Raw genomic sequence first — 24,230 nt, 5'->3', positions numbered from 1 at the left:
TCTGGATTTCTTTCCTCAGAACTGTGATATGGTTAGTGATGAGTATGGCGAACGTTTTCATCAAGATTTTGCAATAATCAAAAGAAGATACCGGGGATAGTTGTCCACTACCATGATGGCTGACTATTGCTGAACACTCCCAGAGATGCTCCCAAACAGCTGTACTAGGGACATGGAAAGAAACCTAAGACCTAGTCTATGACTTGAGTTTTTAAAGGTATTAACCAGAGATCAGTTACTATTTGGTGATGTACCCAATTTTATTGTGATGACCCTGAACACCACCAATCCAACACCGATCAGCATAGAGGGAGAAGACCTGCCGATGGTTGAAAGCTTCACCTACTTGGGCAGCGTGGTCACGCAAGATGGAGGAGCAGGCCGTGACATCCAGAGCAGACTGAGCAAAGGCAGGGGCATCGTTTGTAGCCTACGCAACATCTGGAAGTCGACACAGTACAGCATCAATACCAAGCTGAGACTTTACCGGAGTCTGGTCATGTCCACTCTACTATATGGCTCGGAGTGCTGGCGAATGACTGACAGCGACCTCAACAAACTGTCAGTCTTCCACACTAAAAGCCTGCGAAGAATCCTGGGCATCTTCTAGCCAAGGACAATCTCCAACGAAGAACTACTTGCCCAGTGTGGGCAGGAGAGTATGGCCACCATCCTGTTGAAGAAGCGATGGCGCTGGATTGGTCACGTCCTCCTAGGCGGGAGCAACTCCATCATAAAAACTGCCTTACACTGGACGCCAGAAGGAAAACGCAAGCGAGGCCGGCCCAAGATCACCTGGCGCCGAACTGTGGAGGCAGACATGAAGACCCAAAACCTCAGCTGGGGTACTGTGGGGAGTCTAGCCCAGGACAGGCAAAAGTGGAGGACCTTTGTCACTGCCCTACGTGCCGACCGGCAAAACGGGAACTAACTAACTAACCAATTTTATTGCAGATTACAAAAACTCTAGAATGAATTTTTTTCATGTCGATTTTCATATTAGTGTTAAGCATATAACAAATGATAGCAATTGGTGGTGGTAGTTTATATAACACATTTCTTCAGTGTGTAACATAATGCGATTTACAAAGGATTTTAGAAAAGAAAACAGTTGCAGAACGCATTCAAACAGACACTAAATGTACATAACACACATACTGACAGAAACAAAACATATCAACAAGCAGCTGGAGAGAAAGACACATCAACAGACATTAAAGACGGGAAAATCTGCTTTTCAATCATGTCAGGGGTTTGGGTTTGAAAGGACTGCGAGCAACAAAAGGCGAAAGTGAAGAAGTCTGTTCAGAAAGCTGATTTGAGGCAGTGCGTGGAACCCAAAATAATTATAATACAAAGCAATCATAGTACACACCATCTCCACTCAAGAGATCCGTACATCTCCGAAGACACCGAGTGGCAACATGTACAACATCGACAGAGACCAAAGACTGAAGAGAACAACCGTTAATTCTGACCCTCCCAAGGGTTTTGCAAACTGCTAGATATCCCACGGTATATTTTTTGGCTATGTAACGATTCACGATTCAGGAGAATATAGTTAGATTTTTTTTTTTTTTTTTATTGTCTTTGACTTCAGGGGAGGTCAGTCATTTATGAAGTTTGACGTAAGTGAGCGTGGCAAAACGTAACTAGGGCGACGGCAGTCAATCGAAGCAGAAGCCATGCCAACTCTTCAATATAGTGATTATGATTGGTCGGCACAGTCTCCAAGAGGAATTGTTAAGAGGTCGTCCTAGTTACCGGGTTGCTAATGACCTGATTGGTCATTAGAAGAAAAAGAGAGAGTTAATTTAGGGAAACTAACGTCTCCAGAGACAGACGGAGACGAGCAGTCAGAGGGATAAGATCTCTGAAGAGGATTACAATTTCGTTAACGGTCTTTAACGTTAATCTTCGACGTTCATCCCTAATAGGTGGAGCACAGACATCGCCTTGTATGTTGTGGTGTGGTGTAGATATTGCTTCGATAGGAGAATATCGACTACAGTCACTACACCGATACCAGGGATACGGCATTATCTATCTTGGACTCCGGATTTTGTGATTTCCATCTTTATCAACACGCTCGTTGGGACGTAACCCGTTTGTGAATTCATTCAGATTTAACTTGCCGGACAGCAGTCTGTCATCCCATCTGCCGTCGGACAACCATAGGGGTGTGTAGGACAGTAAGGGGATAAAAATCATTTTTTCTTGTTTCGTTCACGTTTCATTACTATTTAGTTCCTAAAAACATTAAATGTGTTAACCGTTGGCCGGACCTTTTTGTTGAAAAAGGTGGAAGAGTGCGGCGAGCGTGGTTTACATGTAGATGTTTACACGCGCTCGCATACATTTGTAACTCACTCTTCCCAAAACGTTACAGGCTACAAATATATGTCCTACAGGACTACTACTACTACTAATAATAAGAAGAAGAAAAATATGTTAACTTATTTAGAGCGATACCCTAACCTGACTTGAGATGCCGGGGATGAGAGGACATAATTCATTATTTATTAAAAACACAGCTTACTAGTTGTTTAGATTGTTTACTACTAATAATAATACTATAGCTTTCTATAGCCCAGTTCCATGCCAGCAGCACTTCTAGAGCACTTTGACATAACAACCAGCTTAACAATTCTTCAAACACACACACGTACACACGTGCATACAAACAGTGAAAGGAAGAAAGAGAAATCACAATGCTACCATCTACTGAAAGTATTAAATTCTTAGAGAAGGTTCTATGGCCGGTTGGTCTGCCTCGCCCATAGGTTTCAAAAGCTCGGGTGAAGAACTTGCAGGATTCATTGAGATGGGATTGTTGGATGCAGATGACATCGGTCTTGGTGTCTTTAGGAAGCTATGATTTCTTCTTCTGGACCCCTGCTGCATTCCACATGATCCTAAGAGCTATCGCTGTAGGTGATGTGCAAGCTGTAGCTCTGCTATCATCATCATCATCGTCGTCGTCGTCGTCGTCGTTGTCGTCGTAGTGTCATCATCATCATCATCTTTATGAAAAAAACTTCTTCCTTCTGGAACAAATGATACAATTCGGGAACAATAACATTTTATTATATTTATATAGTAAATAAAGATTTCGACCTACATACAGCTAAATAAACAACACACTTCATTTGGTCTACATCACATAATTGAAATACTTGAAAATATGGAGAGGGCCAAAGGTAGCCACCAAGGACTCTAAGAGAGCCAAAGACCAATGGCTCTAAGAACACGTGATCAACGCTATCCAATGACGAAGGGGCTCGTGAAACCTGGCGACAGCCAGCACATTGAATCCTGTTGTCGGACATCAACTAGAGATTGCTGACAATGACACTTCTTCATGCAGAGCCAATAAAGTAAGTCCAATATTGTGTCTTTAGTAGAAAACATTGTATATGTGGTAGCTATGGTAATAGTAGCAGTATAGTCATCAAAATACTGCCAGCTGTCTGTCAGCTAAACCAATGTCATTTGTTAATTTTTAATTTTCAAAACGAATATTTAGAATGTTGTTGCGCCTTTGTGTGTCTCTGTATGTGTGTGTGGCGGTGCATTTGTATGACACAGAGAGAGAGAAGGAGAAAAAGAATGTGTGTGTGTGTTTGTACAAACACACAGAGTACTATTACCTGAGATATTCATTTCTTGACTATCTGAACCTGTGTGTGAATTCTTTCTTTTTGTGGATACAAGACCGCAGGCCCGTCACCTGACAGTGCGAATGGCGCCGTCGTTACTTCTATTCATTTTGATGTGGGGTGAGTGGTGTTTACTTTCTTCTGAAATGACGTTGGTCGCAGAGAAACTTCTATCTGGAGTTCTTTTTCTATAATTCGCAGGCATCTGCAATGAGCGTTTGTCACAATCCTGGAGGGAGATTTTACCATCATTAAATGTGATCGTTCTAAGCAATCAAACCCATTAGCGAAGAGAGTCCTCTCTCTAGATTCTATTTTTAGCATCGATTATGGCGGTAAACTACAGGACGTACGTATTTATGACTCATACTCATAGCAGTCGGTCAAAGGTCCCTTTCTCTAGCTTGACTGGGAAAAGTAAACCCGACGAACTCTCGATATATAAACGAGTCGATTTATTTACCAAGACAGGCATATCTATAATTGAGATTAAAAAAGAGTGAAACTGCGCCTGCGTTGTTCAGTTTAGCTGGCAAGAGTGAAAACTAAACACAAAAGTAGGAAGGTGTGAGAAACTGAGAAGTGAAAAGTTGTGTGGAGTCAAAGTCATTTACAAAGACTTAATGACGCTCTTCCAGAAAATGCTAGAAATATTCATTTTTATTTGTAAACAAATATTTGGTACCATGTGAATTGTTTAGTTCATTTCGATTTTTTTACGCGTTTGCTAATCTCAGAGAATATTATTTCGGTTCTAGCTATGCCTGTTGATTTAATGACTTCATCCCCTCAGCTTATCACGTGAACTTCCTACTCACCATCCAAATACTTTAATAACAAACATCATTATTACAGTTGTTTAAATTTAGTAGAATTATAAATATTTGTACTAGTGCGGTACAGGAAACCTTTTAATAACAAGTAGCCTGCAATCCAGACAGAACAAACGTTACGAAAACAAGTGGCAACGACTGGTACATGTAACGTTCGTAGGCTCCAGGGCAAAGTTCATGAGCTTACCATGAGCTTGCACGATAGAGAAGGAATACAAGAGGTAAGGTGAAAGGTTTCTTTGAGACAGTGAGGGACGAAGGTTAGAATCTCTGGTACAGAGGCGAGAAAACTCAACATGAGCATGTCGTGGGATTCCTCCCGAGCAAAGAGGTGGACGAAGCAGTCTCCCACAATATGACCATCATGGCAGACAGTGGACGCTCACACTTCTACACATAGCGACCAGGATGTGGCAACAAGTAGTGAATCAGTACATCCTGTGCTTGAAGATTTCATGTGAACGAAGGCCAGAACACTTATCACCAGGGGGCGTTGGTCGTGGTATAACAATTGACAGGAGTCTGAAGGTTTGAGAGTTTACTCCAAGCATTACATGTGGGTTTGAAATGTTGTTAATGAGTTGAGCTCATGATGATTTTGTTGTAGCGGATACAAGTATGTGATATGTGTTGCTGTGTGAGCTGCTTTCTTACTGCCTGCTGGGACAGATAGTCGGATTGTTTTATAGAGATAATTATTTTAGGAAAATATGCTGATAACATTTTTATATTCTTCATTTAAGGTTCACTGGTACGTGGTTTGAAGGCAGAGAACGTTGAACTCTCAGGGACAAAAGAATCCCACACAATAATACACCACAAGTGCAAGGGAGCTAATCTGACACTGAATGAGCCCACGGCAAATGTTACCGTCCTTCATGTCTTTGTATTTCTCGGGAGAGAAACTCTAGCAAGCACCTCGATACCAGCTACAGGAATGTTTAAGGTAACTTACTTGATTAATTGATTGATTGATTGATTGATTGATTGATTGATTGATTGACTGATTGACTGATTGACACAGGCCTCACGTACACAACTATGTTTTTTCCAATTGTTCAGGATCGTCTAATCGTGAGCAATGAAGGAAAAGTGACTTTGAACGATTTGACACCAGATGACCATGGAAGATACCGAGTTGAATATCAACTGGCTGAGAACAAGCACACGTACAACATCAGTCTGGTTATTAAAGGTATTAAACAAAAGAGAACAAGGAGAAAGTAAATGAAAAGATGCGAATGATAAATGAATGAGAATATGGAAGGACGAATGGAAACTATCAAACATTAAAGAGACCATCTCATACTGTTATGATTAGCGATATCAGAAGCTGTTGAAAGTCGGAAATAGCTACTGTCATTTTTTAAACAATGTTGCTGTTATAAAGTACAATTAAATGTGTGTGATGTTAACAAAAGTCTTCTTGTGGCGCAGAACCACCTGAAACCATAGACGGGAAATTATTTGTGATGAAAAAGTACTCGCCAAACGAAAACTCTATTCGACTGATGTGTGGCATGTTTACAACTCTGGGGTTTCCACCAGCTTTAGCCGTGTGGAAGGTAAACTTCAGCGAGATGGTCGTTTAAATTATTTCGTATACATCGGCCAATAATGAGAGACAAAGATAACTATGCATTTTTTCTTTAAAATTAGAATGAGTCAGTGCGTGAGTGCGTGAGTGCGTGAGTGAGTGAGTGGCATTTAAATCAAATTACTAAAATTTCCTTTCACAGGATCCCGCAGGTCGAACACTAAGCAGTGACGGGTTTAAGGATGAGTACTTTTACCTGGATGTACCTGCCGACACGGCGGACTCTGGTGACTACTGCTGTCAGCTGGACTGCCGAGCCCCCGACTTCTGTTGTCTTGACGACCAGTCGCCGCTAAGGTCGTGCGCAACTGTGCACGTGCGGACAAATAAGAAGATAGAGGTCACGCCGACACCAAATATTTCATTGGAACCTTTCACGAAACTGCAAGAAAATGTCTCAAACTCAACTAAGAATTTGGTTGATTTATCAGAGCTTCATATTCAGAACTGTAGCAACCAGGCTGATGAATACATGAGCAAAGTGCAGACATTGGAAGAAGACATTCGGAAAGAATTAGAGAATGTGGTAAACATCAGTGCAGAGGCTAGAAGGCAGCTTGAGAAAGAAACAATGCAGATGTTCTGGAACTTTCAGCTGCAGGTAGATTACAACTTGTCGATAGCTGTGGAATCTTGTAGGGAACTTCAGGAACATTTCATGAAAGCAGCCACAGGACTGGAATCAAAACGGACAAATACATCGGACAAAGTTGAAGCGATGGAACAAAGATTAGACACAAAGTTAACTGAAATACAACAGTATAGCGATAAAGCTGATGGCCGACTAGAGACTAATGTGAACTATTCCATAGAAAGTCTACAGAACTTTCAGAGGCAGCTTGATTATAACATGTCTTTATCTCTGGAATCCTTCAAGGAACTTCAGAAGCGTCTAATGGAAACGGACATGAGACAAGAGGTAACATGGACATCTGTCTTAGACAAGGTCGAAGCTTTGAGGAAGAAATTAGATAAAGGTGGAGAAATAGAGATACAAATATCAGAAGTGTCGGGAATAGTAGACGAGTTGAAACAGAGGATCGACGTGGACTTAGCTGAAATACGAACTTCTGGTCTTGCCGCTGACATAATACTAGAGGCAAACATGAACCGCTCCTTTGAAATTCTCCAGAGCTTTCAATTGCAGCTTGATTACAACATATCTAGCTGTGAACTCACTAGATGAAATTATGAAGCAGCTAGTGACTTCGAGCAGAGACCTAGATACAAAAATGATCAATGTTTTCAAACCAAGTTGAAAAACTGAGTCAGCGACTTGACAAAGATGGGGAAATGGATGTCAGACTGACCAGAATTTCCGACAAAGTGGAAACCCAGGCACAGAGGTTAGGTACAGATTTGGCTGAACTACGGATTGTTACTGCCAATGGTGATAAAACACTTGAGACAAACACGAACCGCTCCTTGGCTAGTCTCCAGTCGCAAATGCAAGACATATTCAAGAAAGCTGACAGTTACGTTTTATTGTTTAACGAAACGATCAAAAATCTTCAAACTAAGTCAACAAATGAATTGTCGAATTTGAGACAAACAATAAGCAGTGATGTATCAAAGTTAGAGAATCGATTAATTCAAATGATTTCAGAAGTAAGGAGTTCAAATCAAGCGGGACTGGCAGACTTGAGACCGAAAACAGACAATCGTGTATCAGCGATTGAGAGCAGACTGTCAGCCATCGAGAGAAGATTCGATAGCCACGTGACCACCAATAGCCAGTTGATGAAAACCATCCGCTCAGACATAGACATGTTGGACAAATCAGGTATACAGTGTAGCACATTTCACCTACCTTTCCTATTTGTAAGAAATACACCGGCTATTTATCTGTAAAATGCAACGACATCATATAATTATTTAAACAATAATATTGGGAAAATATTGTTGCTCTTATCGTTCATAATTTTATTGCAATTTAAGTATTCATAATTGGTACATTGTTTGTTTGCTTCAATCTTGCAGGTCGATGTCGGAAGAAAGGTTACACATGGCACTCAGAGAAATGCTTGAAGGTTCACCTTTTAAACAAATCATACTACGATGCCAAACGGTTCTGTGAGGCAGAAGGGGCTCACTTGTACATCATCAAATCACGTGGTGATGATGAGGCACCATTGCGTTTCGCATTAAAGCAAGTTGGAGGTAAGTTCTCTGCGATTGCTGTGATCCACTTTCTGGTCAAGTATTTTTTTAAAAGTCAGTGATGGACAGAATGAAGCAGAAGTTTCACCAACGACTTTAAAACTAGAATATTAGAGACTAATTCATCATATTTATCATCTAAATATTGAATAAAGGATCGGGATTTCAGCCATTAGCAGAAAACAAAAGGAAACAATAACTGAATGTTCTTTAGTCAGCCCAACGACCAACTATTTTTAAAAGTAAATATTGAGGCAGATTTATTGTTGATTCCATTTATAGAATACATGATTATGAGGAGATCACAAGAGAAAGAGATCAAGAGAATCTATCTATTCCTCTTCGTGCATCAGATTGCACATAAGGCTTCAACCAGAGTCCGCCACCGATGTCGATCGGCTGAAACCCGCTCTAGGTGACCCCATGTCCAGCCCTTTCCTTTTATCTCCCTTTGGAGAGAAACTTGGAGAAGGTTTCCTTTGGGCGGCCTCGTTTTCTTCAGCCGTCTGGAGTCCATCGCAGGGCAACTGTGGAGAGGTCTGCTGTCTGCTGGCGGAGCACATGTCCAATCCATCGCCAACGCCTTCGTTGAACCTGCGTGGTGATGGACTCAGTTTCAGCTCTTCGGTGGAGTTCTTCGTTGGTGAATGTATTTGGCCAAAAGATGTTAAGTATGCGCCTGAGGCATCTGTTCTGGAAGACGTCGTCTGTTACTGATGGTTTTGGTCATCTACCATGATTCTGATCCGTAAGTGAGGGTGCTGATCACATTTGCTTCTCAGCTTGCTCTTCTGACTGATGTTTCTTGCCTTCCATGTGCTCCTGAGTGAGGCGAAGGTCTGGCTGGCTTTCGCCAGTCGGCTCGAATGTCCACCTCCGCATCCCCGGTGTTTGACATTTTGGACCCAAGATAGGTGAAACTGTCCACTCTCTGCTGACGTGCCTGTTTTCCTCGCGATCGACGTAGCTTCAGAGAAACTGCAGCTATCACAAGAGTGTGGTCACTGGCAACGTCTGCTCCTCTGTAGGCTCTGGCATCTTGAAGTGAGCTCCTCCATCTTTGGTTGATGATGACATGGTCTATCTGGTTCTTTGTGATCCCATCTGGTGATGTCCACGTTGCCTTGTGGATGTCTTTGTGTTGGAAGAGTGTGCCTCCAATCAGTAGGTTGATTTCTTCCCAAAGGTCTGCCAGTCTCTCTCCGTGGTCAATGATGGTTCCAATTCTATGCTTGCCCATGACATGCTCCCTGCAGATGTTGTCACTTCCCACCTTGGCATTGAGGTCGCCGATGATGAGCAACATGTCGTGGGCTCGAATGCTCTCCGAGGCTGCCTGGAGCTGATTGTAAAAAGCATCCTTGTCTTCTGCCTCGGAGGCTTCTGTTGGTGCATAGCAAGCTAGCACTGTCAGCTTGGTGTACTTTGAATGGAATGCTGCTCTCAAAAGCCTGGGTCCATAAGGCTTCCATTCCAGCAGTGCCTTTTCAGTTTTCTTGTTGAGGAGTAGAGCTACTCCTTCATAGTGCTGACCGTCTGATCTTCCTGAGAACAAGATGGTATGTCCTGACGCTAGTCTCCTCTTTCCCGTGCCGGTCCATCTGACCTCAATGACTTCCAGGATGTCCAAGTTGTAGTTGTCAAACTCCTTGACTAGTTGGAGCATCCTGCCAGTCTGGTACAAGGTCTGGACGTTCCAGCACCCCACCCTCAACTTTTGCCTCGGCTTCAGTAAATCCACCGTCGGGGCGCCAGCTCCCTTTCGGGTTTGGCTGTCGTCCGTCGTAAGTCCATTCTCCTGGTGTGCTTCATTACCTCCGCCATCTGTGACGAGTTGTCTGGTTTTAGCTGTTTACATGGTGGGGTTGTTAGCCCTACCACAACCTATTTTACCTCTAGGTGAGGTGTCCACCTTAGTCTCCTCTTACGATATGCCTGGCTGGATAGCAGGGACCCTTTTCTTCCACTGCTCGTTAGGCGAGCATACCCCGGGGTATAAAGAGAAAGCATTAAAAAAAGGTGAGGAAAGGGCGGAAACTGCACGCTACCCTAGAAGCAAAAAAATAAATCTATGTTATCGGTTTTATGACTGAGACTGTGATGTGGATAGAAGCATTTGCAGCCTGGATTACATATTTCTTCATTAATCTAGACATCGCTGGTTACATTTTAATCATCTCATATGGCATTCTAGAACTAGTTTTCATATATATATTGTGTGTGTGATTCTTTGTAAAGCGTATGCGTTTGTCCATAGGGATATGGCGCTATGTAAGTTAACTTTATTTATTTTATTTATGCCTAAAACAGTACCGTTTCGTCACTGCAATGCTTTAGTTGTTTAGGACTAAACAATCGCTACACGGTGGGAGCAAATGACAATGGCCGTGAAGGAAAGTTCTTCTGGGATGACGGGAGTTCTCTTCCCACTTCGTCTGAGCTGTGGAATACAAATGAACCAAACAGCTGGGGCGGAAATGAAGACTGTGTAGATGCTTTTGTGACTGATGACGGCTTGCTGATCAATGACCACCCTTGTGATCTTTGGAGTTATTTCATTTGTCAGTACGACCCTTAGAATAGGACATTAAATCAATGAGTATGTCTCTTAAAGACTCTACAGTCAAAGTAAAATACTCTTCATCAACTTTCGTTAATTATACATTTTCTTTTAATAAAAAAAAATGGTGTGTGCTTGTTGTCACTCGTTTAAATTTAAATCATGTTGGAGTTGTGTTCTTCACATTTACAAAAATAAAGGAAACAACAAAAGGATGGTAGAATATCAGCGTACAGCAGCAAAGGATACCTTGTCAGCTGATGTAGGTTAAAAAATAAATATGTCACCTCGTGTTATCCTTTATATAACAAAGTATGGCAACACCGACGAGACTTGCCAGACCTTAAGGGAACAAGGCAAACGGACTTTATTTACAGGTAGTATAGTAATATACAATTCTTGCTTAATTACTCGCTTTATTACTTATATACAGGGAATGGTATGTTTTCCATATGGAATGTCTACTTACAAACAACTCTTTCTCGTTCACATACACCTACAAATACTTGCACGCACACACACACACAGAATGTCACACTTGCCATGGAAAGCGTCTGTTTGAGAAAGATACTTTGTTGGGCACATAATATGCGTGTGAAACCTACAAAAGGGGTACGTATACCGTATACAATTGTAAATGCCACCCTGCACATACAAAATATTGCTTAATAAAAGTACCTTTTCTTTGTAATATGAGTATGTTTTTCATTTATGTTATAGTAAACTAAGGAATATCTATATCGGGTGAACCTCGATTCCTTTCTCTAACAATACTGTTCTTGGATTCAGCTCTTTTCACTTTGTAAGAAACTAGACATACCGTCAGTTGGATCATTGTTGATTATTGAAAGACCAAAAGAGAGAAGACTGAAACTACTTCTGACTGAAATCTGTGGACAGCTGGCTTTGGTTCAACAACGCACAGAAAGAGGTCAACAACACTTACATCTGAGTAGTGCATGACTACGATTAGCTTTTAAATGCCTCTGCCATATAACACATAAAACTAAATAGAAGTCTAAAATAGAACAAAATAAAGATTCTGGCAACCAGTACAGTACACAGCCACTACGGACTTGGCAGGACTCCTAGACACCAAGAGTCAGTGACAACAACAGAAAAACAACAAGGCCACCGAGCAGCGACCCTTCTCCCAACCTAACGAACCCATCACCCTCCTCGCCCCTCCTTTGCTCCACTTGGCATACCTCCCACATATCCCCATCCCCCACACAGTGCAAAATCGTCTTTCCCTCTCAAAATTAATTTATTGTTGTAGTTAAAGTCACAAGTCATTAAATCTTTTTGTTTGATGTAGAGCAAGGATGGGAGCTCGTGACGTGTTTAGTGAAAACTTGTAATTATTATACATATTGTTTCCTTACAAAATTGTGTTGACTTGGGTAGTGACTGTCACATTACGGGACTAGTTCCCTAGCTCCAGTGTTCGAGTTTCTCGTGAACTCATGAACATTGTAAAAGTATGACACAGGCAGGTCTCCAAAAAAATAAGCCGATTACAAGGATGCTAGAATAATCATAACACATTGCTGGGAGGACAGAAAAACAGCCACCGTGTGGACCGTGAGCTCAGCTCATTCCTTCATAGTAAGTCACTGAAACCTGATTCAAACAATAGTGGCTGCTACAGATTCTTTGATCGTGGAAAGTGACTTAACAGAGGACTGTGAGCATTAACTGTCGTAAAGGTCGGCTAACAGAGAAAATATATTATTTTCACGAGTTTGTGGAAAGTGTAATTAGAATCTAAAATACAATGGAGAACTCTCATAAAGACACTAACATCTGTTTTCTGTAAGTGATTATGTTTGAGGAGAGGGGGAGTGCAGACATGTGCATGTATACTTCTAATACCTCCTTTTTATTTTATATGTATAATGGAGCACGTATCCTATCTGATACTGATGTTATTTGACATTGTTGTTCAGAACAATCACATTTTGTTCGCACTCATGGCCTGTTTCTGTGAGGGTCGTACTGTCTAATGATATCGCTAATTGTTTTCTGTTACACTATCCCCCCAAGTAAAAAATATCTGACAGATGTGGGACCTAGTGAAGACTCCGTGCACTTGGCGATATATATATAATATGTGAGGTGAGTAACTTCTAGACAATACTGCAGCCCAAAGAAGAATCTGGTCGACTAGACCTCTAGAAACAGAAATGTTGAAACCAGAAAAGGAGGAGAAACAAAGTTTCAAATTGTTCTTCTCACAGGTTATCAACTGACACACGAAGGTATGTTCTATTTAGAGTTTAGTCTGTGTTTCCAGGTATACTTTTGTCTGTTTCTGTCCGCACCTCTCAGCCTGTGTGTACATTGATGCTATCATCTCAACTCACATCAGTGGCAATAACCACCCGGGTTCGGTAGACGGACGTTTCGCCGCCGGACGTTTCGGAGCCGGACGTTTCGGCGCGGGGCACTTCATTTCGGCATTTCACGCGGGAACTTTAGCCGAAGTCAAGTGTGTGACGCCCCTTAGCTCACACATTTCTCTCGCCATTGTATCAATGTATCAGTGAACTCTCTCTCACTATCCCTCCTCATGTGAACCGCTAGCTCACAAATTTCTCTCGCCATTGTATCAATGTTTTTTCTCAAAGCTGTTGCGCATAATCTGTGACAATCAAAGTGAACTGTCTGTGAAGTCTGTGTGTAAAATTTGTTTGAAATAAAGAATTATTGTGTAATCTAGTAGTTACTTTCATTCTTTGAGAAGTAAGTAAGCTCTCTCTCTCTGACATAATGCGGTGAAACGTCCGTCGGCAAAAAGTCCGCACACGCCGGGTTCTCGGCTTCAACTCTCTCACTGCGTCAGGCGTATTCCTGTGGATTAGTTTAAGTATATATACTGCAGACTATGCTGTTTAGGCAAAAGTATTTCTCATCAAAGTATGTCGCTAAGGTGTTAAGATAAAACAGCAGTACAGACCAGAATGACGGAGGAAGTGGGACTCTGAAGCTTCAAGAGAGGAAGTACAGACTGCCACTAGAGACAGACAGTACATTAAACCTGCTTTTCATAGACTTAAGAAAAGAGTCCCACAGTTAGCCATATTACTGAACCTACTAGTAGAGCACTTCGACCTAAAGGAACATAGTGCCATGGCCGGTCCTACTAACACAAACATCGACCATCTTGTTCAACTGACTTCTAGAATGTTTAGGTACAGGCTTTAGCTACAGAAAGCTCTAGTATGGTATAAAACATTATGTTCGTTACTGTTTACTTTTGTTTACTAATTAATTTTAATGCCAATCGTCTATTGATCTATCGATCTATCTACTTCTCTGTCTCCCTCTTCTATTTGTATCATAGTCACAAAGTTTTGTTTAGAAGTCAAGTCCGACAATCAAAGACAGGCTGCACTGTTTCACCGAGTAGTAATTATACGGAAAACAAATTACAGACTGGAGATAAGCTAACAGATGTGGTAACAGGCACTTAAGCTGAAATTCCCGCGGCACAGAACAGTGTACATGTGTATACGTGTCTAGGCATCACGTGGCAAAGGAAGACGTCTGGAAGCTTGGTCCTCACTAACAAGAAGACTGCGAGACAATTCACTTTAGTGACAAGCTGACACAGAAAGGTAAGTTATGATTTTGTGTTTAACATGTTATGACAGGCTGACACATAGAGACAGAAAGGATTACATAGGTACATGCTTATCTCTAGTAATAACTTTGTCCACCAGTTGTGTTTTATTTATTGATTCTCGAAGAGAAGCCCAACATCAAACAGTCTGTTTAAGGAACTGTGTGATCGAACATACTTTCTAAATCTTTTCACTTTCCATCTCTATTTCTCTTTCATAAATGATAATGATAATGATAAAGAGGGGGGATAATTAGAAAGGGAAAGCGGTGCAGGGTGGCGGATCAAAGCACTGTCAGCGGTACAGGCTGCCCCATGCACAAGCTCCTGATACAAATGCAAAGAATGACAAAGACTTGTATAGTTTTCTCACTATGGCTTACAAAATAAAATGCATCCAGATATTTTGGCTGAAAGTAAATTCGCAGTAAATTTTCTGTCTGTTCATCCACCCAACCACAGACCAATCACCTGGCAGCAGGAATGGCGTTGAGACCTCTCCTCGTTTTTATTTTCGGTAAGTATTTATAATTTTATGTTGAATATATTCTTCACTTACATTCGATGTAATGAATGTTTGTCACTTGAACTGGTTCAGAACTAGATATTTAGTGAATTTTAAAATGCAGTAAGTATTTAATTTTTGTCTATTTAAAATTTCGAAGTGGTTCATAAATTTCTCCAACAAAACCACAACATCTAAGGCATTGAATTAAACAGCATTTACAAACAAACAATTCTGAATCATAAACAGTGTCCTAATTCGGAAAATGACAAATACCTTATTACAATAAGTTTATTTGCATTTGCAAACCTATTTAGCAAAGCCTAAGTGAAAGATGTTTCGAACAAAGTAGTTATAGTTATAGACTAACATAAAAGGCAGTAGTCTGTCAACAATATCTACAACAACATGAAAACTATAATAACGCATAAATATGTGCATTGTCTTAAGTTAAATATTTATGTCAGTTAAGTAATTTCTTTTTATTTGTTAATTAAGATACTAATTAAGATTAAATCAAGAACAGAGTGGTTAAATAAATATTCTTTAGATTAACCAAAGTATGATGATTGCGGCTTCTGTTATCATCTCTACATAATAACTTCCAGTGATGAATGCGGGATAAGTGCTGATCTCAGAGATAATGAGAGTTTGCATGAGACAGCAGAATTCTTCATTGACTGGGTCGTCAAACGCCAACCTCAGTGATGTCTAGTCGTCTATGATAGATGTTGGAAGTAAACCATCGACGATATAAAAAAATTGCAGGAGATCATCTTAGACAAACGAACATCTGAAATGTTTTTTGTACTTTATAAACAATAATACTCATTAAAAATTAACTCAAATGCAACAGAATTAAAACTACAGTTTAATAGTCAATAATGCAATGACCATCATTGCTGCTCATTAAATTTTGATCTTCAGAAGATTTATTTACCAGTCTGTCGGGCTAATTGGATTTTTACCTTTTTTATGTTTAATTTCAGCTGAAGCTTTGATCATCTTCAACTTCTAAATAAAGTTCAAATATGTAGGGCTGTGTAGCCGTTCCATTTGTTGGGCAAAAAGAAAAATTGCTTCTTGAACACGACAACCTAAGCGATATTTATTCATTTAACTTGAAGAGATACATACGTTTGCTGAACTGAGCCACACTCACTGTTACACTACTTGCTCGCCCATATTTCTATCTGAGCTTTGGTCAGACCTAACATTATGTGGTGCACGTGGTATTGATGTCCTGGCAGATCCACTTGGGATCTCCCTTTTGATGTATGCTGATGACATTGCTATTGTTGCTGATTCCCCTGTTGACCTTCAAAGTAAAATATGTTATCTTGAAACATTTTGTAACAAATGGGGACTTACAGTCAATATGGATAAAACAAAAATAATAGTTTTTTAAAATGGTGGATTTATTAAAGATTGTGAAAAATGGTACTATGCTGGAAAGAAGATTATTGTAGAACCCAGCTATAATTATTTGGGGATTACATTCACGTCTACACTTAAATGGGTCAAATGTACTGATAGTTTATCTGGAAAGACATTAAAAGCCTTTGCAGGAGTATTTCAGACTAAAGAACCTTCCAACAGACATAATCTTTAAAATATTTGACACAAAAATAAAACCTATTCTTTTATATGGATCTGAGATTTGGGGATGGAAGCAATACAATGATATAGAGAAAGTTCAAATAAAACTTTGTAAATTAATTTTAAATGTAGGTAGGGATGTTAAAAATGATATAGCCTTGAGTGAATGTGGAAGGCTTCCTCTTGTGTCTGATTCATATATAAGAGTTATTCAATACTGGTGCAGAATATTAACGTTGCCAGAACACAGGTACCCAAAACAATGTTACAACATGTTATATTTACAAGATAAGGCAGGCAGAACCAACTGGGCCTCCCAAGTTAGAATTTTATTCAAGGATTGCTCTCTCCAAAAATGGCATGATTCAGTATCTTCTTCCTCTTCTTCAGATTACTGCGATTACCAGCCAGATTTACTTAGAGCAACATATATAGACCAGATATTACGACGTGAACATAGACGGGTCCTGTGTTTGTTGAGAAGTAATTGTTTGCCCCTTAATGGAAGTACCCGTCACCAAACTAGCAATAAACCTGAGTGCAAGCAATGTGATAGTCAAAGTGTGGAAGACCGATACCATTTTTTGTTAATATGCCCTAAATAGACAACTCTACGTAAGAGATATATCCCACTCTTTTACCATAAATTCCCCTCATCCTTTAAGGTTCACGTTTTGTGTAAGAACCTTAAAGGTAAAGTAGCTATTAATGTTGCCCTCTATATAACAGAATGTCTGAAAATGAGGACATCATGACAGTGTACATATAATTACTTAGCACTGAATGTCATTATACTGTTTATCATTTAACTAAAAACCAAATACAACTAAAATGTTGATCATGTACAGCAACCCACTGTTAATATGCATGTAACATACAATATAAGAGGTTGATGTGAACCAAATGGAAATTGTAAACTACACATGTAAGAACCTAGAGTGTAGAGTAACCATTAGAGTTGTCCTTTACTTAAAAACAAGGTTTGTAAAGGAGATCTGCATGACCATGAGCATTACATGAGGATGAATGTCAGAATCTTGTCTGAATCTTGTCTGATTGTTATTATTATCTGATGTTGATGTGGGCCAGATGGCCTCCTAAAAACTGAATGAATAAATAAAATAAAAATAAAAACTACTTGCTCGCAACGGAACTCTCCAGTATAGGAGAGTAAATTTCTTCTGCTTTTCTAGTGGCAGGTGAGAATGCCGATGTATAAGGCCGATATCTTAAACATTAGGCATAATTATGTACTCATATTTTGGGAATTATTATTTTTAACTAAATGTAACCTGATCATAAAGAAAAACTGTTGCACTCGTGTTGTTCTTTAATTAAAGGTTACAAAGGTATGAGACAGTATTTACAGTGCTTCATAAAAATAAAAATAAAAAAACTGTGTTTTTTTCCATTTCCCTAATCGCTTCTTTCACGAATTTTAATTCGATACCGCCCACTATTGTTGTGTACCCACATATACTAATCTCCACTATTACCACTGGTCTTTTTTTTCGGTCATAGAACCAACCACTTGAGCGTTCACTAGTAATGTGAACTCAATTTCTGTAGGAATAGGGAACATATGGGTGGTAACTCTTTATATAAACAAGGAGTTTATGATCTTATTGGTCTACGCACCATTAAGTACGTGTAAAAGTAAGCTTTGTTTCAAATTTTGTTTTTTGATTAAACATTCTTCTCGAAAAAGTGTAAGTTCAACTGTAGGACAAGGTACAAAAACTGTTAAACGTCAATAAATGTTAGCAAGTGTTTCACTTAAATTACAGTTTGATGTAGTATCCGTAACACACATTTTCCCTTTTTCAGTTTTACTGAATCCCACCTTCAGAGGACAAAGCGCACAAGTCTTTGAGAGGGAAGAACCAGAAACAAGAATATTTCACAAATGTAAGGGAAGTAACCTGACACTGTACGAGCCAGATGACGAGGTTACCGTTCTTCACGTGTTTGTGTTTTACGGGAGAGAATCTCTGGCCAGCTCTTCGGTACCCGCCACAGGATTATTTGAGGTAACTAGACATTGATTGATTGATTGATTGATTGATTGATTGATTGATTGATTGATTGATTGATTGATACAGACCTGACTCACATAAATCTGTTTTGTGGATTACACAGAAACGTTTGACCGTTCACAATAACGGAAGAGTCACCTTGACCGATTTGACGTCAGATGACCTGGGGAGATACCGAGTGGAGGTCATAGGTAATTACAACATCACAAACAACATCAGACTGACTATTAAAGGTATGAAACAGAACGATAGATAAGAAAAAGAACAACTAAATGTTGGGTGGCTTGATTGATGGATGGAAAGATGAAAGTGAAGATTACTATCTGGTACTATTGTAACAAACATCATCAGACGATGTCGGTACTGACTGCGTTGCTGCTGAATGTTTGAATTAGTATTTCGTTGACTTTTTAAAATGTTCTTCTATCCTCTTGTGATCAAGAGCCGCCTAGATCATTTTACGGAGAGTTATTGGTGGTGAAGAATGCCTTGTCAGACACAAACTCTATTCGCCTGATGTGTGGCGCGTTTACAACTTTGGGCTTCCCGCCTGTGTCAGCAGTGTGGAAGGTAAATACAGCGACATGACACGTGCCGACGATGTCTTATTAGGGAGAAAAACAAAATGAGAGAGATGTACAGAGTGAATAATTATATATGCCTGTGGGTCTTTGTGGACGAGACCGTGTTTTCTGATTATAGCACGTGTTTCGCTGTCCGTGTGCTACAGACGATTCCACTTGTACTGTATCGCAGTAACCATGGAAACTTAGTAGAAGTTTTCAAACATGAGTGAGTGAGTGAGTTAGGTAGTCTCTCAGTTGGGGAAGTGGGACTCAAAGGAGCAATAAGAATTGACGTGATTACGTTCGTACAGGGATGTCCTTTTTCCCATAGTAAATGATAAAAAAAATCACAAACAACATATTTTCACCCTTAATAACAGGACCGTTCGTTTCAGATGTTTACAAATATGAGTGAGCGAGTGAGTGACATGGAGAAAACTAGGGTTATGGATGTGCTTGCGTGCAAGCGCTCATGTGAAGAAGCCTGTGATGTTATTTACCCATTAATCAAATTACGAATTATTAGCACTATTGTGGTTGCCGATGTTTATAAAAAATAAAAATCCAGTGAAATCGACCCTTGTGTCCTTCCGCCGAGTAACCACGATAGCTTCCCGAGATGATCAAGCAGACAAGTCTTGTTGTGACGTCAGTCTCCTTATGACATCAGTCTCCTTATGACGTCACAACCACAGGAAGTGTCTGTGGTCATTGCGAAGATTTGTCGTCGTCTTTTTATTCTTATGACGCAATAGTGCTAATAAGTGGTAATTAAGTAAGAAACGAATCATTTATTTCTCCTGTTTTGCTCTCGTGCTCTGTCATTGTAACTAAATATATTTTTGAAACGTTTGACCAGAGCCTTATCACAAGCCTTGAGTAACTTTTTCCTTTCACAGGATCCCGCAGGTCGCACACTAAGCAGTGACGGGTTTAAGGATGAGTACTTTTACCTGGATGTACCTGCCGACACGGCGGACTCTGGTGACTACTGCTGTCAGCTGGACTGCCGAGCCCCCGACTTCTGTTGTCTTGACGAAAGGCATCGAGAACATGAGGAACACGACTACAGACGCTCGAGTCCAGCTAGAGACAGAAACGAACCACAAACTGTGGAACTTTCAGCTTCAGATGGATTCTAACGTGTCTAAAGTTATGGAGTCTTGTAATGTTAGTCAGCAGCAGCTACTGACTACAGTTTCTGACAAACTTTTACAGCTGGAAACGAAGTTAAACAAGGGCTTGGTCGACCTTCACAATGCGAGCTTTACTGCTGATAGAAGACTAGAGGCAAACATCAACGAATCCGTCGAACATCTCCAGAAAGTGCAATTGCAGCTGGATGCTAACATTTCTAAAGCTGTACAATCCTATAATGAACTTAATGAGCGTCTAATGGAGACATCAAAGGAACTGCAGTTAAACCAAACTACCTTCTCATATCAAGTGGAAAACATTGTCACTAGACTTGACAAAGATGGAGGCATTGAATTAAAACTAACCAGAGCTTCCGACCAGGTTAAAGATTTGCAACAGAGGATGCAAAAAATTTCCGAGGCAGCTGATGAACACCAGTCACAACTTAACAAGCAAATTACAGAACTTGAAGCTGAAGGGAAGACAGGACTTTCTGGTCTGCAACAAATAACATCAGATCTCAGAACTACGTTGACCAGCAATGTCCAGACATTGACAAACCTGACATCGAAAACTGAGCTTCGGGTGTCGGAACTCGAGAAGAAACTGTCAACCATCGACAATAGGCTGAAAAGACTTGAGACGAGTACAAAAATATCACTGGAAGCCATTCGTTCAAACATGTCAGCGATATTTAGGGCGACGCCAGGAGGTACTTTATTCTTTTTATATCTTAATTGTTCTTCTTTAAAAACAGTTCTAGAAAAGTGTTTACTTGTATACAAACAACCATATTTTTCCTTCAAATTTAGATTCATTGCCACCACTGTCTTTAATATTATCACCGTTACAATAATAATAATAATCATCACTACCACGAACAGCATCGCTATCATCGTCACAGCGTCAAGGAATACTGATAATGTCTTCCCAGCCAACCAGTCACATCGCTGTGTCGTTTGTATAACAACAGTGTTTACCTCACTTTCAATCTCTACTTTCAGTTCAATGTCTTTTAAAAACGGGCTACGTGTGGTACCTGGAAACCTGCTTCAAGCTTTCGACGAGAGAGGAGAACTACACTACTGCAAAAGCCAAGTGCGAGGCAGACGGCGCTCACCTGTATGACGTCAAGTCTCCGATCTTAGACGAGGAGCGAATTCGCTTCGCTATCAAACAAGCAGGTAAGTTGTCTTCAGGTATAGTGAAAGTCCGTTACGTGTGTCATCAAATGATAATAACACTAGTTTTTTACTCTGTCGGCTGCAATTATCAGTTTTATCAGTGAACGTTCATGTAATTAAACTCTCGCGACTTACAGTCAGCCATTTCGCTGCTATACTGCTCACAGAGTTGAAACAGCAGTTACACGGCATTTTAATGTGGAAACAAACACATAGAGTGAATGATAACGAGGATTTTACACTTTCATTTCTCTGATTGAAATCTAGTTTATTCAGTACATTAATTTTCTCTCTCCTAATTAACAAAGTGGCGGACTACGTCCACACACACGACACACGTGGAGGGAAGAACTCGCTATGTCTACAAGAAATATACTCGATGGACCGTGGACAGTACAAGATTAGTAGGCTTCCTGTTAGAGTCAAGATTTCAATGTTTTATAAGTTTTCTTCATGAATGTAGATGTAAAGCAAAAGCAACAGTTTTGTTTCTTTTACTGTACCTAATAATAGAATATGTGATTTATTTTTATTGCACAGGATTACCTCTCTACATCAACATTTGGGTGGGAGGAAACGACCTTGAGGTTGAGAGTGTCCACCGCTGGAGTGACGGAACTCCTCTGTCGCCTCTCTATAAATTATGGGGTGGAGGTGAGCCAGATAATTTGGGTGGAGTTCAGGACTGTGTTGTCATAAACGTCACTCCTGTACAGTTTGTTTTGCTCGACGAAAGATGCTCTGCCAGTTACCGTTACCTTTGTCAGTACGATTTGTAGAAGAAATGCGGACGGTCCTGTCTGGTGACGTAGTATTTTGCAAATACCTGAATGGCAGATGTGTCCAATCTTCTCTTCATATTTCCCCAAATTTGTATTAATATTATTCTTTCACTCTCTACCTATAAACATCATCGTCACATATAAACATCCCAATCAACAGAAAGTTGTCACAAATACAGATGTCACGAGTCACAGCCGTTACGTTGCCAAGGCTTCATCCAATGGTCGAGGTCGATGTTTATGAGTATCCCGGTCAGTCTCTACAAGGATTACTTCTACTTACGAGTTTAGTATTAGTTATTTGAGTGGGAAATGTCTTTTGATGATATCTACCGACTTGTCTTTCAAGTAGGGAATAAAGTTATTCACCCACATTTAAATAACTACAATCAGCTACTGAGGTTACATCAGGGATTTAAAGACCACAGTTTCCACCATTTTAACCACACTGAGGATGAGGTGCACCGTTACGCCAGCCTGACTTGAGGGCGTTTGTAACCCTAACCTCAAATGGTTAAATCATGAAATGAGAATTTTGCTTGCAGAGTGATACAGAAGAAAGTATCTAAATGAAAACTGTTATTTCTGTAAAATTCCCGTGATGGTGTTGTAACATGGAACACAGGTGTATACTTAGTATGAGACATAAAATCGTTAGAATCTACAGTTAAATTTGTTCCCTATACTTCAAATGTAATCAAGTATCTAGTATTGTTTAGTATTCAATCTTATTCAATTTTAATTTAGTTTGTTTACAATAAAGTTACATGCTTCTACTTATCTGAGCATAAAACAACACTATACCTTTTTATTCGTGTACGTTTGTAAATAATATTATATATACATAATTATATCAATAAATGCATTCCATACCAGTTGTTATGTAACTGATGTCACTATATCACAAATGAAGATGACACCTGTGTCTGTCCTAGCAATGAGTGTCAACCTCTGCCGTGAGCTTCAGTCGTTCATAGAAATGACTGTTTGTCTTTATTTTACTTCAGTTAGCGAGGTTTACAGTTTTACCCACGTGATCTTAACGCCTTGCATACACAGCGAGTGAAATTCTATGAAACCAAACTTTTAAAGGAACCCTACATATCATAGTTATTCGAAGATTCTCCCCACGTGCGTGCAGATACACATACTCACGTGTACTACCAATATTACACTTTATCTAACTTTATATAACAGATCCAAAGGGAGGGAAGAAGCAAGTGATTTTTTTGATATTTTAGTGTTTCAACATAGCTCTAGCAAGGGCTTCAGTATCTGTCAATATAATTACACATCTTAGAATATAATTCAATTATAACAACAATTAAAACTAACTTCTATAAACACATGCACAGAAAACTACATTCACAAATATACATGCGTGTCAATACATAACACTTAAGACGATATCCAAACGCACACAAACACACAAACACACACATAGATTCCTATTCATGCATTATCATTATATATTTTAAACATGTGATAAAGAAAATCTGAAAAAAGAAAAACATCCTCAAGGCCATTTGCGGCAAAGCAAACTAAATAAAACATTTTCATCCTCACCACACATTCGCAAACTCTAACAACATCCTTATAAAGCCATCTCTCACACACACACAGTTTACCACATACTTGCCAAGAGTCTGCACATTTGAAATGGAAACTCCTGACATACTTTTATTTTAAAAATTGCCCGGAGAAATGTTTATGTTTTCTCGATTTCCGAAATGTGTTTTTTAAAAGCCACGAAGACCAGAAGAGGTTCTGTTACCACGAGTTAGCGACGATGCCTGTAGTTTCTTGTAGCCTGGGTATCTCCACAAATAGACCTACCCTAGAAACATACATAGATAACCAGGGCAGACTGGGAGATGTTCTGGTAAGATCGCGGTGTTGTCGACTTGTCTAGTAAGACTGAGGACTGTTATAACATGATGACAATTTTTTTAATGGGGTTTTATTTTCTTTATAGTATTTGTTTCTT

General features: G+C 39.8%; 3 protein-coding genes across 6 annotated transcripts in view; all 3 read left to right on the top strand.

Moving 5' to 3' along the window:
• LOC112562570 (C-type lectin domain family 4 member F-like) overlaps positions 1-24,230 on the top strand; it is a 38,069-nt gene that overhangs the window by 5,650 nt on the left and 8,189 nt on the right. Inside the window, exons 2-3 of one of the 2 annotated variants that reach the window (XM_025235874.1) lie at positions 20,774-20,989; positions 21,282-21,461. In XM_025235874.1, the coding sequence (XP_025091659.1) occupies positions 20,774-20,989; positions 21,282-21,461 (396 nt within the window). Of the gene's footprint in view, positions 1-20,182; positions 20,990-21,281; positions 21,462-24,230 lie in introns of both variants that reach the window. The other variant, XM_025235873.1, reaches the window with a different exon arrangement.
• On the top strand, positions 2,991-11,500 carry LOC112562568. Of its 3 annotated transcripts, none has more exons than XM_025235866.1 (8): positions 2,991-3,377; positions 3,715-3,779; positions 5,236-5,438; positions 5,555-5,687; positions 5,930-6,057; positions 6,232-7,872; positions 8,070-8,249; positions 10,595-11,500. In XM_025235866.1, exons 1-6 carry the CDS (start codon positions 3,349-3,351, stop codon positions 7,273-7,275), a joined length of 1,602 nt encoding a protein of 533 aa, XP_025091651.1. In that variant the 5' UTR covers positions 2,991-3,348; the 3' UTR covers positions 7,276-7,872; positions 8,070-8,249; positions 10,595-11,500. The 3 variants fall into 3 exon arrangements, with proteins under 3 accessions (XP_025091651.1, XP_025091652.1, XP_025091654.1); XM_025235867.1 differs by having other exon boundaries at positions 10,587-11,500; XM_025235869.1 differs by lacking the exons at positions 2,991-3,377; positions 3,715-3,779 and adding an exon at positions 4,641-5,020.
• The window catches only part of LOC112562573 (collectin-10-like), a 32,331-nt gene continuing 20,244 nt past the window's right edge, over positions 12,144-24,230 (top strand). The window contains exons 1-4 of the mRNA XM_025235880.1: positions 12,144-13,070; positions 14,335-14,429; positions 14,897-14,951; positions 18,366-18,568. Of these exons, the coding sequence (XP_025091665.1) occupies positions 14,918-14,951; positions 18,366-18,568 (237 nt within the window). The 5' untranslated portion in view covers positions 12,144-13,070; positions 14,335-14,429; positions 14,897-14,917. The remainder of the gene's footprint in view (positions 13,071-14,334; positions 14,430-14,896; positions 14,952-18,365; positions 18,569-24,230) is intronic.

The sequence above is a fragment of the Pomacea canaliculata genome, linkage group LG4 (genome assembly GCF_003073045.1).
Source record: "Pomacea canaliculata isolate SZHN2017 linkage group LG4, ASM307304v1, whole genome shotgun sequence".
NCBI lineage: Eukaryota > Metazoa > Mollusca > Gastropoda > Architaenioglossa > Ampullariidae > Pomacea > Pomacea canaliculata.
Note: the sequence above shows the minus strand (reverse complement) of the source record. Positions and strands in the feature narration are given on the sequence as shown.

What these genes read in the sequence shown, in the direction of transcription:
- LOC112562568 (XM_025235866.1), top strand. Translation starts at nt 3,349, where the DNA reads ATGACACTTCTTCATGCAGAGCCAATAAA. An exon ending in CTTCATGCAGAGCCAATAAA is followed by an intron (nt 3,378 to 3,714) that starts GTAAGTCCAATA and finishes TGTGGATACAAG; the next exon opens with ACCGCAGGCCCGTCACCTGA. An exon ending in CAGCTACAGGAATGTTTAAG is followed by an intron (nt 5,439 to 5,554) that starts GTAACTTACTTG and finishes CCAATTGTTCAG; the next exon opens with GATCGTCTAATCGTGAGCAA.